General features: G+C 39.6%; 1 protein-coding gene across 4 annotated transcripts in view; it reads left to right on the forward strand.

Annotated features, from left to right (window-relative positions):
- mdm2 (MDM2 proto-oncogene) overlaps positions 1–16,820 on the forward strand; it is a 32,550-nt gene that overhangs the window by 6,377 nt on the left and 9,353 nt on the right. For 3 of the 4 annotated variants that reach the window (XM_078417301.1, XM_078417303.1, XM_078417302.1), the window contains 5 exons: positions 1,972–2,105; positions 3,885–3,934; positions 10,162–10,247; positions 11,416–11,506; positions 13,277–13,437. In XM_078417301.1, coding sequence (XP_078273427.1) covers positions 1,972–2,105; positions 3,885–3,934; positions 10,162–10,247; positions 11,416–11,506; positions 13,277–13,437 — 522 coding nt within the window. The remainder of the gene's footprint in view (positions 1–1,971; positions 2,106–3,884; positions 3,935–10,161; positions 10,248–11,415; positions 11,507–13,276; positions 13,438–16,820) is intronic. The other variant, XM_078417304.1, reaches the window with a different exon arrangement.

Genomic DNA, 16,820 nt, shown 5'->3' on the forward strand with positions numbered 1-16,820 from the left:
AGGACAAAGTGCTGAAGTAACAGCAGGTCAATCATCATTTCTGGAGAACGTGGCTAAGTGACATTTTGGGTCGGGACCTTTCTTCAGACTGACCTGACCCGAAACTTAAGTTGTACACATTCCCTCTGCTCTTTTATGCCTTGGCTAATGAAAGCATGTATTCTATATGCGTTCATAACCACCTTATCCACCAACTGATCAAATATCATTTTGTAGCCTATGACTATCCTCATTATATACAAGACTACCAAACTTTGTTTTTTCTGCAAACTTGCTAATCATACTTCCTCAGTCCATATCCAAATCGTACATTTGTAACAAATGGTGAGGTCCCAGCACTGATGCCTATGACACGTCACTTGTGCAGCCCAGTCACAAAAACAACCCACCATTATCATCGCCAACCTTCAATTACCAAATTAAATTTGGATCCCATTTCTTCCAATCTGTGTTTTTAGTTCCAACAACCACTTTTTCTCTAAATTATCACTGAAATGTTCTCTCCTTGACTTCGCTGTCTTTCCAGTGGATAGTCTATTGAACATCATATGTCCACATACTCCCACAGATACCTTTGCTTTATTACCTTGTATCACACTCCCTTTCATAGATCTGTTCAAACTAACCAGTGTTTCTTGAGACAATGTTGTCATCACATCATGAGATCCATGCTTTACATGCAGTCTTTTTACCAGCGTAGAGCTCAAATTGCAGTTCTCAGGCGTGATAATTCCATCTCAATGCCATCATAATTTAGTATTTACATTATAATTCACTGCATTTCGTGCAGCAATAGGCAAATTTTCTCCTTCCTTCCAATGTGAAAGATTGCACTCTTCATCTGCTCTTGGATTCCAACACCCACACAAACTTACCTCTGTTCACTTTCTCCTGATCCTTTCTCTTCCCCCTAGTTTCATCTCGAGCCCATATTCCACATCTCTTCTGATTTTCACCTCTCTGTTCCCTAACTACCAGATATCTGCTTAATCCCTCACTTGATGAATTCCTAGATTGGTGTGACATTGAACTCTTCTTTCTCCGCATCCATACCATTTCCTTGGTCAGGAGTTTTTAATTCCCCATTGCAGACCCTTTCTTCCATCTCCAGTAATCCTTATTGATCGGCACCATCCCTTCGGCTCTTATCTTCTATAGTTCTATTCATCAATAGCTTGAATTGTCATTGACCATCTTAAACAATCCACTTCCCTCGCTCTTGTGAACTTGCTCTCTTTCTGAAATTGAGGCACTCAGTTCACCAATTTTGACAACAAAGCTGGTGGTGATGTGATCTGGTGAACTAATCTTTGGCTTGCAGAGCTCAAATAGCAGCTCTCAGGCATATCCTTGTATCTCACTCTAGACCACAATGGCATCACCAAGTGGCAGGCTGTTGTTTCCCATGCAGACCTCATTTCCTTGGGAGATCTACATGCAGGAATGAATCGTCAGAGCCACTATTTCAACCTGCTCTTACCTTCTTGAGAGGTTTGGCAGGCTAGGACTTTATTCCATGGCGAGCAGGAGGCTGTAGAGCGGTCTTATCAAGGTGTATAAAATCATGAGGGGGATAAATGGGTTGAATGCAGTCTTTTTTCCTAGTTCTTGTTCAAGAACTAGAGGGGACAATTTTTTTTCCACACAGAAAATGATGGGTATATGGAATGTGCAGCGAGCGGAATTGAGGCAGGTGCTATAGCAATATTTAAACGTCATTTGGACTGGTACATGGATAAGAAAGATTTATAATGGATTTGGACCAAACGCAGGCAAATTGGACTAGCTTAAATGGTACATCTTGGTTAGCATGCAATAGGTGAGCCAAAGTACCTGTTTCTGTGCTGTATGACTATGACTCTTGTGCCTTTTTGTTCTTAATGAATCATAGTATATAAATTATGGTAAGTTGCCATTTCCAGTACTGCGTTCATGTTTTGAATTAAAAATTGATATTTCTGTTTTTGACAGGTAATGCACTACTTGGGACAATATATAATGACTAAGCAATTGTATGATGAAAAGCAACAGCATATCGTTCATTGTTCAGATGAACTGCTCAGTCAATTGTTTGGAGTGCAGAGTTTTTCGGTGAAAGAACCACGGTAAAGTATATTTTAAGATGAACTTGCAAGCCAATCTCTGAATAAGTAGGGAGAGGATTATTAAAATATCACAGAGAAACATTGTGGATTTTGTGCAAAAGATGAATATTAATGGAATTTAAGGTTCCTTTTTTTAAAAATCCAGGAACTGATTGTTCAAACACTGCAATGTTAATGCGATGACAATAAATATAGATTTGAGAACTGTATCGGTATTCCTAAAATGCTGTTATTTAAGGCAGAATGGGGATTCTGGAGACCTTCCAATTTAACATTAGAATCTTATTGGGGAAAGAATATGAAAACAAATTTGGCTCAGCAGATAGTCTACATGGACCCATGAAGGACGGGCTATTTTTTGACAGATAGTTAACAAAACAAATAAGAGACTGCATGGGGCTATTCAGTAAGTATTTGACAATGCAAGACGCAAAGTGCTGGAGTAACTCAGATGTTGCCTGACCTGCCAGGTTACCCCAGCACTTAGTCTTTTTTTTGTAGGCCAGCATTTGTGGTTCCTTATTTCTACTTTTAAGCGTTTGACAATATTCTGCATGAGGTAACTGCATAAACACGTGCATAAAATGACAATAGGTTGATAATTGACTGATAGAGACAGGGAGAAGATGAATGTTCTGTAATTCCCATGTGCATAATTTCTTTCTTTTCTGGCTTTCCTTAAAATATATATCTCTCTCTAAGCTGTCGATGTTTATCTGCATTATTTATTCACAAAATGCTGGAGTAACTCAGTAGGTCAAGAGAGAAGGAATGGGTGATGTTTCGGGTCGACCCTTCTTCAGACTGAATTATCTGCATTATGTCACTTTTTGAATATCTGGTTTTCTAATTACATTTCCGAATCACCTTGGGGACTTCTCTGAAAGGGGTACAATTTTATTGGAAGATATTCTACCATAGCTCCCTGAGTAATCATCACGGATTTATGGTTTAATGCTCGAAAGACTAAGTCTCTTTTAAGTATCTATTTTCAGTCAAATCTGCCATCAAGGAATGAAAGGATACCAACATTAATGCACAAAACAAAGAATAACTTTTTTTTAAAGCAAGCAAAGTATCCATTAAAAATCTTTAGTAAATCATATCCACATCTGGAATCTAATAAATGTTAGAAACACAACTAACGTGGAGCTTGGAGGTGGTTTAGAAACAATACACAAATTGCTCGAGTAAATCAGTGGGTCAGGCAACATCTCTAAAGAATATGGATGGGTGACCTTACAGGTCGTGACCCAAATATGTTTAATTCAAACAGTTAAAACAGTACCAATGATTCCTTAATGCAATGCTGGTAAAATACTAACTAGTATTTATAGATTTACAATAGTCCTTGGAGGCAGCTGTCTCTTTTCCTCCACATCTATATTCATTCGTGCTCTACTTTTTTTCTCCCTTGCTCTCCATTTCAACCTTTATGAGGACCATGGTTCTTCTTATTGCTAATCCCAATTCTTGTTGCTTCACTTTGGGAAGGCATATTGAATGGCTGCAGATTCCAGATGCACTCGCTTTTACCAAATCAAAATGGTTCTTTCCTGCAGTGAATAGTTGATAATTCATTCTCAGAGTACATAAATTGCATTGTGCAAGAGCTGAAGGTGCTACCAACACTAATAGTATATTTTGTATATAATACAAACCACAACTGTTTTGTAAAATAATGTTAAATGAGTCCAGTAGTTGGTTAAACTCAGTTTTATAATTTATGCTTACAACGTTTTTAATTTTGTGTTTATCTTTTAATTCTGTATTTCTTAGGGCATTGTATACAATGCTATCAAAAAATTTAACATCTGCAAACCAGACAGGTATGTAACTTAATTTGCATTGGTCATAATATTTAAAGGTTGAAGATTTTGTTGGGGGGTGGGGTTAAGATATAGTAAATTTATAGGTTCCAAAACAATAGATAAGCACATCACTGATTTATTTCAATTCACCTTATCAATTTCACACATATATGCCATTGCTTCTTGAAGCAGACATTTATATTTTGGCTGTGTTTAAGGATGAAAGACAGTGTAGTTGTATATTAAGCTGAGACCTTATTTTACAATGGCAAACTGCCAATGTGTATTTAATCGACTTGCTGGTCAGTTAACAATCTTTTATGGATGAATATAGAATAAACAGCTCATGGTTCCTCAAATTAGAAATAGCGTCAAAGCCTGGATCCCCCTCGCCCTTTCCACTGCTAAAAATAACATTGAGCCTACAGAAGACTCTAAAGGAAATGAGTAGACAGATGTTGTCTCCACCAAGCCAATTTTTAAATTCCTCTGCAAAAAAGTTGTACATTGAATGGCATTGATAAATCAACTTAATATCTATCAGGTAATCATTATGGTGCAGTTGAATTGTTAGGATCTATACTTTGTCCAAATACTTTGGCTTTTAACCAAGGTAGTGTTACATGAGCTAGAAGGAGGTGTTTGAGTTGTGATTGAAGAGTAAGAATTTAAATTAGTTGTGCTATGTAGGTAATATTATGCTTAGAATTTGTCACCATGGACTATTCAGGCCTTTTTGTTTACTTGGATATATGATACTGTCAGAAACCAATCACAGTATTTGTCTTCATCCAAGCAGTTGAGAAATGTATAGCTTTCTATTTAACTCTTTGTAAGAATATTAGTTTCTTTAAGTACAGAGTTTGAGTGCAAGTTGGCCCGGTCTCTGATAATGTGCACAGGTATTCCCAACATTCATTTGGTGAGAATATTAAAGGACATGCCACTGTCACGATGTGGCCCTGCTACTTATTAGGATGTTGACTTGCAAAACCATCTGAGCGGAGTTGAAAAAAATCCTTCATTTATGGTCTTCCTTTTATTCTACATTTGTGACTTTAAGTCTTTACCAAACAATGCATTTTGCGAATTTCATGGTGGCCGAGTCTGACATGGCGACACAATCTTTATCTTTGCATGTCTTTAGAGATTTCGAATAATATACTTCACCCCATCCATCTCTTGTCCTACAAAGGTGCTCCATAAATATCGTTGAGGAGCTTTCCTTGTGAGAAAGGAGAACGCATATCAAGTGTCTTCTTCTTACTTCTTAAGCCCTTTGCTCCTCTAGGGAGCATAGGCCATTGACAAATGTCCTCCACCTCACTCGGTTGTTGGCGGTTCTTTTGAGCTCTCCCCAGTTGAGCCCACTCCCAGACATTTCTGCCTGGACACCTCTTCCCCCACCTGTTCCTGGGGCGACCTCTTTTCCTTTTATCTTGGGAGTTTCATTTCAGGGCTTGCCGGGTGATGTTTGTGGCAGGTTTTCTGAGGGTGTGTCCAATCCAACTCCATTTTCTCCTTCGAATTTGTACGTCAATGGGATCCTGGCTTGTTCTTTTCTACAGGTTCATCAAGTGTAGTTTGTGAGTTTTACTGGGTTCTGTGTGGACTGTTAAGAGTTGTCACAAACATTCATGAGAAATGAACTTGCTGTGATGCTTCAAATAGTGATATTGTCATTTAATATGGAGAGAGTTGGTTTGTATACTTGCACAGGTAGTGTATCAAGTTAATGATCAGCAGTTGTTGTGGCCTTTTGCATTTAACACAATGCACATGATAACTTGCATCAAGCCAGCACCTCGATATTCTAATTGTTGGTGGTCCATTACCAGGCACACCAGAGATTTCATGAAAGGTTTTGGTCAATCGGTGTATCCACTGAGATTTGTCTGGGTCTCTGCCCTCTAGATTATTTGGAAATGTACTGCATTGAAAATGTCTATCTTTGTTAGCTGCAAATATATCTGGACTGATTCCTCAGCTGTTGTCCTGTATGGTATAGGAATTTTATTGTACATTCTTAGATTCCAACAGATTTCCATTTTATTCAAAGATAAAACCCCATCTATTGCATTCTAGAGTATTCTGGAGCATGAACAAGAAATTAGTGCATGGAAGTTTTCATCAGATATCTGTATTTGCTGTTGAAATCCTCTTTATCCTTTTAGAATTTCTGTGTCTCATAGGTTTATTATTGTCACATTCACCAAGACAAGCAAAAGCTTTGTTTTGTATGTTCTCCAAACAGATTGGATATATTATGCATAAATGCAATGAAGTCAAACCGAAGTACTATAGATTGAGCACAGGGGAAGAAGATACAGAATGCAGAATATAGTTCTTGACATTGTAGCGCATTAATTCCAAAGATAAAATCCAGTGCCCATAATGGGGGGAGATGAATTTGACAGTCTTCTAGGTTAGCTCAGAAGCCTAATAACAGAGGGGGAAAATCCGTTCATGAGTCTGATGGTGCATGCTGTCAGGCTTCTGTACCATCTGTCGGATGGGAGCAGGGAGAAGGAGGACAGACTGGGATGGGACATGTCTGATTATGTTGGCTGCTTTTCCAAGGCAGCATGGTGTAGATGGAGACAATGGTGGGAAGTCTGGCCCGTGTGGTGGACTTGGCTACGTCTGCAATTTCTTGTGGTCTTGGACTGAGATCTTATGGTTTCAGAAATTGACTTGAAACCTTTCCTCCTTTACCTATTTTTGGTGCAACGGTTTTCTACAGGTCTCATTGCTAGATCATTGTTAAGTTATAATTAGTAATTTGAAGGAATTGTGATTGCCTTGCTTGCAAATATATATAGTGGTTGATCGAAAAGTTGTAAACTGCAGGAAGAGATCAAAAGATAGACACAAAAAGCTGGAGTAACTCAGCGGGACAGGCAGCATCTCTGGAGAGAAGGAATTGGTGATGTTTTTAGTCAAGACCTTCCTTTGGAAGAAATCAATAGATGGGTCAAGTGGTTAAAGATAGTACCACTGAATTTGGACAGAGACTGGAATTAAACAATAATTTGATACTTGGAGGTGTCAACCTTCAGGTACTCATCCACTTTGTTATTTTGGTTGAAATGTCATAACCTGCAGGGTTAACTTTGAAGCCAGTAAATGGAATTATTTTAAATAGTCCTGGCAATATAAATGCGATGAGCCAAAATATTTTATGATCTGAAAGTGGTTGACCCAATTGAAAACGTCTTGTAAAATCTTGCTCTAACCGTTCTGCTTTGCCAGGTAAACAACGATGTTCAAGAAAGATTGATACTCTTGTCAAATCTGTCATTTTATTTTGTTTTTATCAGTCTTTGGGCATGGAACGATTTTTACACCAGGAAGTGCATATTCTTTAGATATGTTAAGGGAAAAAGAATAGCTCTTTAGATATGTTAAGAGACAAAGAGTAGCAAAGTCAAATGTGGTGACGGTGCATTTGGATAGCAGTAAAAGGATAAGTCCAAGTCAGCATGGATTTATGAAAGGGAAATCATGCTTGACTAATCTTCTGGAATTTTTTGAGGATGTGACAAGTAAAGTGGATGAAGGGGAGCCATTGGCCTCATGTATCTAGACTTTCAGAAAGCCTTTGATAAGGTCCCACACGGGAGATTGGTGAGCAAAATTAGAGCATATGGTATTGGGGGTAGGGTGTTGACATGGATAGAGAATTGGTTGGCAGACAGGAAGCAAAGAATAGGAGTAAACGGGTCCTTTATAGAATGGCAGGCAGTGGCGAGTGGAGTGCCGCAAGGCTCAGTGTTGGGGCCGCAACTGTTTACCCTATATATTAATGATTTGGATGAAGGAATTAGAAGTAACACTAGCAAGTTTGCGGATGATAAAGCTGGGTGGCAGTGTGAACTGCGAAGAGGATGTTAGGAGGTTGCAGGGTGACCTGGACAGGTTGAGTGAGTGGGCAGATGCAGTATAATATAGATAAATGTGAGGTTCTCCACTTTGGTGGCAAAAACAAGGAGACAGATTATTATCTCAGTGGTGTCAGGTTAGGTAAGGGGGAAGTGCAGCGAGACCTGGGTGTCGTACACCAGTCACTGAAAGTTGGCGTGCACGTACAACAGGCAGTGAAGAAAGCTAATGGCATGTTGACCTTCATAATGAGAGGATTTCAGTATAGGAGTAAAGAGGTTCTTCTGTAGTTGTATAGGGCCCTGGTAAGACCACATCTGGAGTATTATGTACAGTTTTTGTCTCCTAATTTGAGGAAGGACACCCTTGTAATTGAAGCAGTGCAGCGTAGGTTCACGAGATTGATCCCTGGGATGGCGGGACTGTCATACGAGGAAAGATTGAAAAGACTATGCTTGTATTCACTGGAGTTTAGAAGGATGAGAGGGGATCTTATAGAGACATATAAAATTATAAAAGGACTGGACAAGCTAGATGCAGGAAAAATGTTCCAAATGTTGGGCGAGTCCAGAACCAGGGGATGCTAGGAGATCTTCTCACAAACTACCCACCCACCTATCCCCTCAAAACACCATCTGACTGTCTGCAATTCCAAAACTAGCCACATTAGAATTCTCAAAGCAGAAGTAGAAACAAATCATCCTTCATATTGGGAAACTAAGGAAAAAGTGAAAGATGTACAGGTTGCCCTTTTTATTATTTTTTTACATTTTAAGTCTTTAAATCTATAATTTTAGGTGTATGAATTGAGTGAACACCAGACCCACTAATAAGGTTGACTCTTAACATCCGCCTCATATCAAAGTCACTTAAGAATGGGCAATTAATGCTGTCATATCATATCATCATATCATATATCTACAGCCGGAAACAGGCCTTTTTGGCCCTCCAAGTCCGTGCCGCCCAGTGATCCCCGCACATTAACACTATCCTACACCCACTAGGGACAATTTTTACATTTACCCAGCCAATTAACCTACATACCTGTACGTCTTTGGAGTGTGGGAGGAAACCGAAGATCTCGGAGAAAACCCACGCAGGTCACGGGGAGAACGTACAAACTCCTTACAGTGCAGCACCCGTAGTCAGGATCGAACCTGTGTCTCCGGCGCTGCATTCGTTGTAAAGCAGCAACTCTACCGCTGCGCTACCGTACCGTGCTGTCATTGGTGGAAGCATCCAAATTCTGCAATCAAAAATTCCAGTTCCCGAGAAACTAGTCCAGTACCTTCAATGTTATTTCATGGCCGCAACATGTGTCATCAAATGCATCATTAAAGACTGAGCCTGAGTCCTGATGATCAAAGCCACCAGATGGAGTTTGAAGAGGTTTAAGAGACCTTCACTGATCCTGTTTTCATTCACCTGTCACAAAGATATTTATCCCTGATAGGAGTACCAGAGTGATTACTGCAGAAGTGCATCAAGGGATGGTTCGTTGAGCCACCCTACAACTATCAATAGATTATTATATCATTTGACTAAGCCGTCAGCAATAATTTTATTTTGTCACAAATCGGGGATCAATCAAATTCTATCTGATTCATTATTGATCATCCCTCCATTAGGACAAAAAAGGATGTTCAGTGATTACTGCTGTGTGCACTTCCGATTTTAGCTTCTTTGAAAATTAGTGTCTAAGGAGTTACAATTGATGACAAGTTTTTACTGAACCAATCACTTTAATGTGGCTGAAAAGCAATGATGTGCCTAGGTATTTTGTGGAGAGTATGTTGGGTACATTGTGAAGGCTGAGAGGCTTTCCAACATCTGCATGGTACTAATCAATGGCCCAATAGAATACTCTATTTCCATGCATGTTGTAGCTTCAGCACTATCCAAAACGGAATACAATTGAACACCTGGTACTTCATTCTGAATGCACATTTCCTCTAGTGGTACTATACTTGTAATGCATATTATTTACAACAACAATTCAATGCTGCTTGGGCAGAATCTTGAAAAATGGGTATCTTTCCCACCTGGAAAAACAAAGATAATCATTACTCAAAAGTTACTCCGAGTCACACGCCACGGAATCATTATGCGCGGCCTATGCAACTGCCCTTTGTGAAGTACTTTAATTTCTGATGGCAGCTCCCCACCTTCTCAAAGACACCAAGGCTGGTAATAAAACTGACCTTGTCATTAATTCTCAAGTAATTTGCCTATGTAATTGTGCTATGCTGCTTCTATATTGAGCTGCAGACTTCTATTAACTTGTATTACCTGTTACAAGTTCTAATTCGTAAACAGAGAAAATATGTATTAAGTAAAACATTCTTAATTTTTACTTTGAGAAGTTTTTCTATGTGATGTAGATTCTATAAATGATCTCAGTCTTGGGAAGGAGATTACCAACCATCTTGGGGGTGAAGATTGTCTAATGGTAAGATTTTCTTGATTTGTTGAAAGGTCTTGGGCACTCTTTCCATAAGCGTTTTATTTGTGATTACACTTTTTGGTTGATTGTGTAAATTTAATTATTAATTTTTACCCATTTGAGAAAGAGCAACATCTTTTTGCCTAAATAATTCAAGGTGCTTACATTATAGCAGACCTCCCAACCCTTCTGAATTTGGCGGCAAGTTTCGCTTTCTTATTTCATTTCCGCCATTCCGATTTCACCTCACATTTTTCCGCAAAACACATGCCTCGCTGCTCGCCTCCCCGCGCCCCGTCTGATCTCGCCGCTGGCCCGGCCTCGCCTCGCCACTGGCCTCGTCTCGCCGCTGGCCTAGCCTCGCTGCGGAGCGTGAGGCCCGTTGTGGGGGGGTGGAGGAGGGGGGGGAGACCGGGGGTGGGAGAGGAGGGATGGGGTGGGGGGGGGTGGGGCAGATGGGGTGGGGGGGACATGGATCGTTGTGATTTGTTGTTGAAGACCACTGGAGCAAGTATGTCTTCAATTAAATTAGGTATGTGCAGTTATAAAATGAAACTCTTTCTTCATAACTTAGTCATACATTTTATGACCATTGTTCTTTTATTCAATACCAAGAGAATTGGGATGTGTAAGGAAAAAGCAAAATAGAAAAAACAAAGCAAAACAATTTTTTCTTTGTGTTGTAAAAAGTATTTCTGTTCAATAACCTTTCTATAAATAGTAGAATATACTTCTGATAGGCCTGACATTGTACATGTAGTCCAAGAACTACAGACTGTTGGAAATAATAGGCGTTTTTCACACGTGAATGTAGCGCAGCCCGTACGCGCATTTGGCGTGCATACTTTTTTTGCTGAAAAGTTGCATTGCATGCCATATTATGAATTTTGATGTAAAATTATGAATTTTGGACATCAAAATTCTGAATTTGTAAAATCAAATGTTGGGAGGTCTGTTATAGTTTACAAGACCTAATATGTTTTATTAGGGTTTTGATGTTCTTTCTGTGATTTATATATTTTTTAATATATATATCTGATGCCACAAAATAAAATTCTGATTTTTAAGCTTGTTTTTTAATTCTGTGGTGCCAATCTTACCAGTTGAGTTCAACCTTCATGTTCTACTTTTTATTTTACACTGTGCCGCTAAGTAATGATTGCTTGTTTTTTAGACACGTCGACCAATTGATGGGAATGCATGTACATCTTGCAATGTATCGTGTTCTCCTGTCCCGAGCAGAAGATCCTACTCTGGTGACTCTGGTATGTACAATGTAGGCAGTTTCCATATACAAACAGATCCGTGGATTTCTTAGACATTTGAATTAGTAGTGGAAAGTGATCACGCCAGAGTACAGATATGGAGATCACAAGACGTTTAATTACTTGAATTATCACTCTTGATAAAGAAGATTGGATTTAAGTGTTAGATCCTTTCTTCCCACTTCTTTGAAACACTGCCTCATACATATGATCGATTTATAAACAACAACAGTCCAAGCTAATGCATTTCTAATGGCGTACAACCATATCACACTAAGGATAATTGGGAAGAATGTTGCTAGAGAATTTTAACAAATAATCGTACTGAGTGCTGACCTAAATCTCAAGCGTCAAGATTGTTTAATTGTCATGCACCAGGAACAGAACAATTAAATTCTTCGTAACTAATCCATTGTAGTGCAAACCTAAGTACATAATGCAACCCTTGTACAAAGTCCATAGTTGGACACTGTGGTTCAAGAGCTTGTATAAAACATAGAGTGGGATGCACATAGTACCGTGGTACAAAAAATTTGATTTATATACTCCAACTAGATTGTGATCTTAATAATTGTAATGGGACATTCATCTCCTGTATGGTTTCACTCTTTATGAAGCAGCTCGTGAAAATGGGAGCAGAATTGAAATGATCCATCTTGTCTTTTATTTCTCTTCGGCATATAAAGTAAAGATACATTGTTCATTTATATTATTTTTACTTTAAGTGGGATGGTTGTAGCATTAGGTGTGGGCCTGGATGCCACATCCCCCCCCACCCCCCACTCCGATCCCCACAATAATCATTACGCATTTTAAGATCACATAATATTTTTATAGGAAATATATTGTCAAACTTGAAAGGGTTCAGAAAATATTTACGAGGATGTTGCCAGGACTAGAGGGTGTGAACTATAAGTAGAGGTTGAGTAGGCTGAGTCTCTATTCCATGGAGCGCAGGAGGATGAGGGGAAATCTTATAGAGGTATACAAAATCATGAGAAGAATAGATCGGGTAGATGCACAGATTCTTTTGCCCAGAGTAGGGGAATCGAGGACCAGAGGACATGCGTTCAGGGTGAAGGGGAAAAGATTTAAAAGGAATCCGAGGGGTAACTTGTTCACACAAAGGGTGGTGGGTGTATGGAACGAGCTGCCAGAAGAGATAGTTGAGGCTGGGACTATTCCATTGTTTAAGAAACAGTTAGACAGGTACATGGATAGGACAGGTTTGGAGGGATATGGACCAAGAGCAGGCAAGTGGGACTATGATGCTGGGACACTTGGCCTGTATGGGTGAGTTGGGCTGAAGGGCCTGTTTCCACACTGTATCGCTCTTTTGACATACACGTGTGTTTAAGTAATGATCAGATTTAAATTCATATCAACACCTCTGATTATGCTGGGACTTTTTGTTTGTTAATTAACCAAATGATTGGACCGCGTTCAATGACTATGGCTTTGGTGGTTCTAAGCTGTGGACCAGAAAACCTGACCAATGTGGTGATAGAGAATGTGGGACTGCAGCCACGTCAGTAGGTATCAAAGCATGGTTCTGACCTAATTTAATTCTATATCTGTACTCTTCTTCGAAGACCGTTTGACTGAGGAAATATTCACATGAAATTCTAATTGATCTTGCATTTTCAAATTTTTGGGGATTAGAGAAGGTGGTCGGAGAAAGAAAACCTTTATAGTTTGTCCTTCTTGTGAAATGGGGCTTCAAATTACATTCCTTTCAACAGATTTGCTTTAAAAAAAATCTCTTTTTAGATAATGCCATTTCATCTGATGAGCAATTTTACAATAGACATCGAAAACGACATCGTTCAGATAGCATTTCCCTCCATTGGGATGATCTCTCTTTGTGTCTGATAAGCGGGCTGCATCATGAACATGGAAACAGCGAATCATCAGATTCTCCCAGTCGTCTGGTATGTTTAAAAAAAAAAAAAAGAATTTGAATATTCAAACCACAGTTTTGGGATGAACTTTACTTTTCCAGAGGGAACATTTGTAAGCTTATACATGTGATCCTTTACCTAAATGGTGTAGTTAATACTGTTTCTTAAAATAAAATGTTATAGATTTTTGAAATCTGAATCATTCAGTGAAAGTTAAGAAAACATGTAGCATCTATGAAGAAAATTCTAATTATCTTACAAACAAAATTATTGAAAAATAATGTTAGTTTCCCCAAGTACTGATAACCATGCCAGGCATGTTTTCTATAATCCATATTATAGAACAGCATATATTCTGCCTGATTATATGTTAGCTAACAATGCTTTTCGTCAGAATTCTTGCTTGTCTTTTTGGAATAACATTTTCTCCAGTTAAGATTAATTGGTGAGATAAGAATGCAGACTGACCCATACTAAATGGGTCGAACAGTGCATGTTTGAAATATAATTTCCAACTTTTGCCATTGCCAAAAGGGAAAATATGTAATTAAAGAACCCTTGTGATGTACTCAAAAGGCAAACATGCTGTGCAATGGCCTGTTTCCTTTATCATTGTTACTTTTTTGCATATCTTTCATTCATTGTTCTTTATCTCTCTACATCATTGTCTATATCTCTCGTTTCCCTTATCCCTGACCAGTCTGAAGAAGGGTCTCGACCCAAAACGTCACCCATTCCTTCTCTCCAGCAATGGTGACTGTCCTGCTGAGTTACTCCAGCTTTTTGTGTCTATCTTCATGCTGTATTATAATGCAGATGTGTATCTTTTATATTGCAGATAATGTTGAATGCTTTGTTTAAAATGTTATCAGTTTTTTGTTGAAATTGTGCTTTTGAAAAATCTGGTTTACTGGCTTCATTACTAGACGTAAAAACATCGAAAATATGTCGAGATTTTGACTTTCGTGACCCATCTCTGGTATCTACTTGAAATTTGGCACAGATTTAGATTAAAAATCATTGAGAAGGAATTCACAACTCGTCAGTGCAAAAAGTTGCACACTAATTAATTAAGCTAATTAGAAAAAGTCAGCCGCAGGATCTGTCTATCCACGAGACCCCGCTCTGGCCTGCTCCGGTCCCGGCTTCTCCACGGCTTTCCGTGAGCTCAGAGGGAGAATTCTGAACACGCACTGCAGGGTTTTGCCAGGATTTACTGCAGAGAAATTCTGTTTGTGTTGATATGAAAACTAAATTGGACAGAGAACTTCTTAATCTGTGAATCCGTGTTCTTAAATTGGTATTGGTGAATGCACTCTTTATTTAAAACATTCATTCAAGGGATGTGAGCATCACAGGCTGTGCCAGCATTGAATTACTCATCTCTAGATGCTCTTGAGAAAGTGCAGGTGAGCCGCCTTCTTGAATCGCTGCAATCTTCAAAGTGGGGATGGTGTCTGGCTAGCAGGGCAACTTCCAGGTGGTGGTGTCCTCATGCTTTGGCTGCAGTAGTCCTTATGGATTTGGAAGGTGCCTTCTCAAGAGTTTCAATGACTTGCTCCAGAGCATCCTGTAGATGGTGCAAACTGCTGCCACTCTGTGTCAGGTGTGGAGTGAGTGGATGAATGTGAATGGCTGTTCGTTAAGAGAACCACTGTGTCCTGTTTGCTCATCTGGACAAATGGAGAGTATTCCATCACGCTCCTGACTTGAGCTTTGTCAATGGTGGACAGGTTTTGGGGAGTTAGGAGGGGAGTTGCTTGCTTGCTTTAATTTAGTTTGGAGATACAGTGTGGAAACAGGCTCTTCGGCCCACCGAGTCCGCACCGACCAGCGATTTCCGTGCTCCTCAATATCATCCTACACACACACACACACACACACGAGGGACAATTTACATTTATACCACACCATTAACACTATCCTACACACACTAGGGACAATTTACATTTATACCAAGCCAATCAACCTACAAACCTGTATGTCTTTGGAGTGTGGGAAGGAACCAAAGATCTCGGAGAAAACATACGCAGGTCACGGGGAGAACGTACAAACCCCGTACAGACAGTACCCGTGGTCAGGATTGAACCTGGGTCTCTGGCAGTGCAAGTGCTGTAAGGCAGCAACTCTACTGCTGCGCCACCATGCCACCCTGCTTGCTGCAAGATTACTAGCCCCTAACCTGCTCTTTTAGCCACTTTGTCTAAATCGCTAATCTAGTTCAGTTTCTGGTTAATGATAATCCCCAGATATCTATGTTGTGGATTCGGTTAAGTAAATCCCAGTGAATATCAGGAGATGATAGTTGGATTTTCTCGTTTGTTATTGTCAAAGCCTGGCACTTGTGCGGGTGAATCTTACATGCCCCCTATCAGCCTATCGTTAGACATGGTTCAGGTCTTTCGGCATTTGGACGTAGAATGGCTTCAGTATCTGTGGAGTCATAAATGGTGCTGAACATTGTGCAATCATCAGCGCACATCCCTCTTTCTGACCTTGCGTCTGAAGAAAGGTAATTGATGAAGCAGCTGAATGTGGCTGAACCCTGGACACGAGGCTGAGGAACTCCTGCAGAGATGTTCTGTGGCTGAGATGACCTCCAGTCACCACAACCATCTTCTTTTGTGTGTAGGAAGGAACTGCAGATGCTGGTTTAAACCGAAGATAGACAAAATACTCCCCGCCATGATCCCAGTGGGCTCCCTGCGTAGCTAGCCTGAAACAAAGCACATGATTGGTCAATTGATGTCCGACTCAATGACAAACGTGCTTTGATTGGACAATTACTACTCGGAAATTTGACAAGATTTTGAAGGTTTTTTTTTCATATTTTAAAAATATGTGCAGGTTTTGTTCTTGATGAGTTTCAGATATAATTTCTATTATATTTTTGCACAATATGTTATAAATACAGGTAGATATGGGATGTGGGTCACGACATGAAACAAAAAGGCACCTTGGCCCACGGTCTATTACTGGCATCCTTGATGCTTGTGTGAAGCACCTTTAGGCATTTGGCTATATTGAAGGTGCTATGCAGATAGATTATTTCATTAACCAATAATACACACGTAAATATGCCTCAATTGTACATTGTTGTTTGAAAAGGTGCCCCAACATTGCACAGTTACGTAACCACAAATCTCATGCTTTGACATGTATTTTGGTTGATTGCCTATGAGGGTTGGCGTTTGTGATGATGACCAAATATTGTGGCTTCGGTATTCCTGGTATTGAATTGGAAAAAGATTCTCACATTATCATATGAAAGGGCAAACAGTCCGAACTTGGATACAGTTAAGGAGTCAAATGATAGAGGTGGTGAGGTAGAGCTAGCTGCCATCAATGCCCATAAAGAAACTGTTTTTGGATGATTTTGGTAAAAGGCAGCATGTACCCGAGGAATTATTGAG

This window comes from Rhinoraja longicauda, chromosome 20 (genome assembly GCF_053455715.1).
Source record: "Rhinoraja longicauda isolate Sanriku21f chromosome 20, sRhiLon1.1, whole genome shotgun sequence".
NCBI classification, from domain to species: Eukaryota; Metazoa; Chordata; class Chondrichthyes; order Rajiformes; family Arhynchobatidae; genus Rhinoraja; species Rhinoraja longicauda.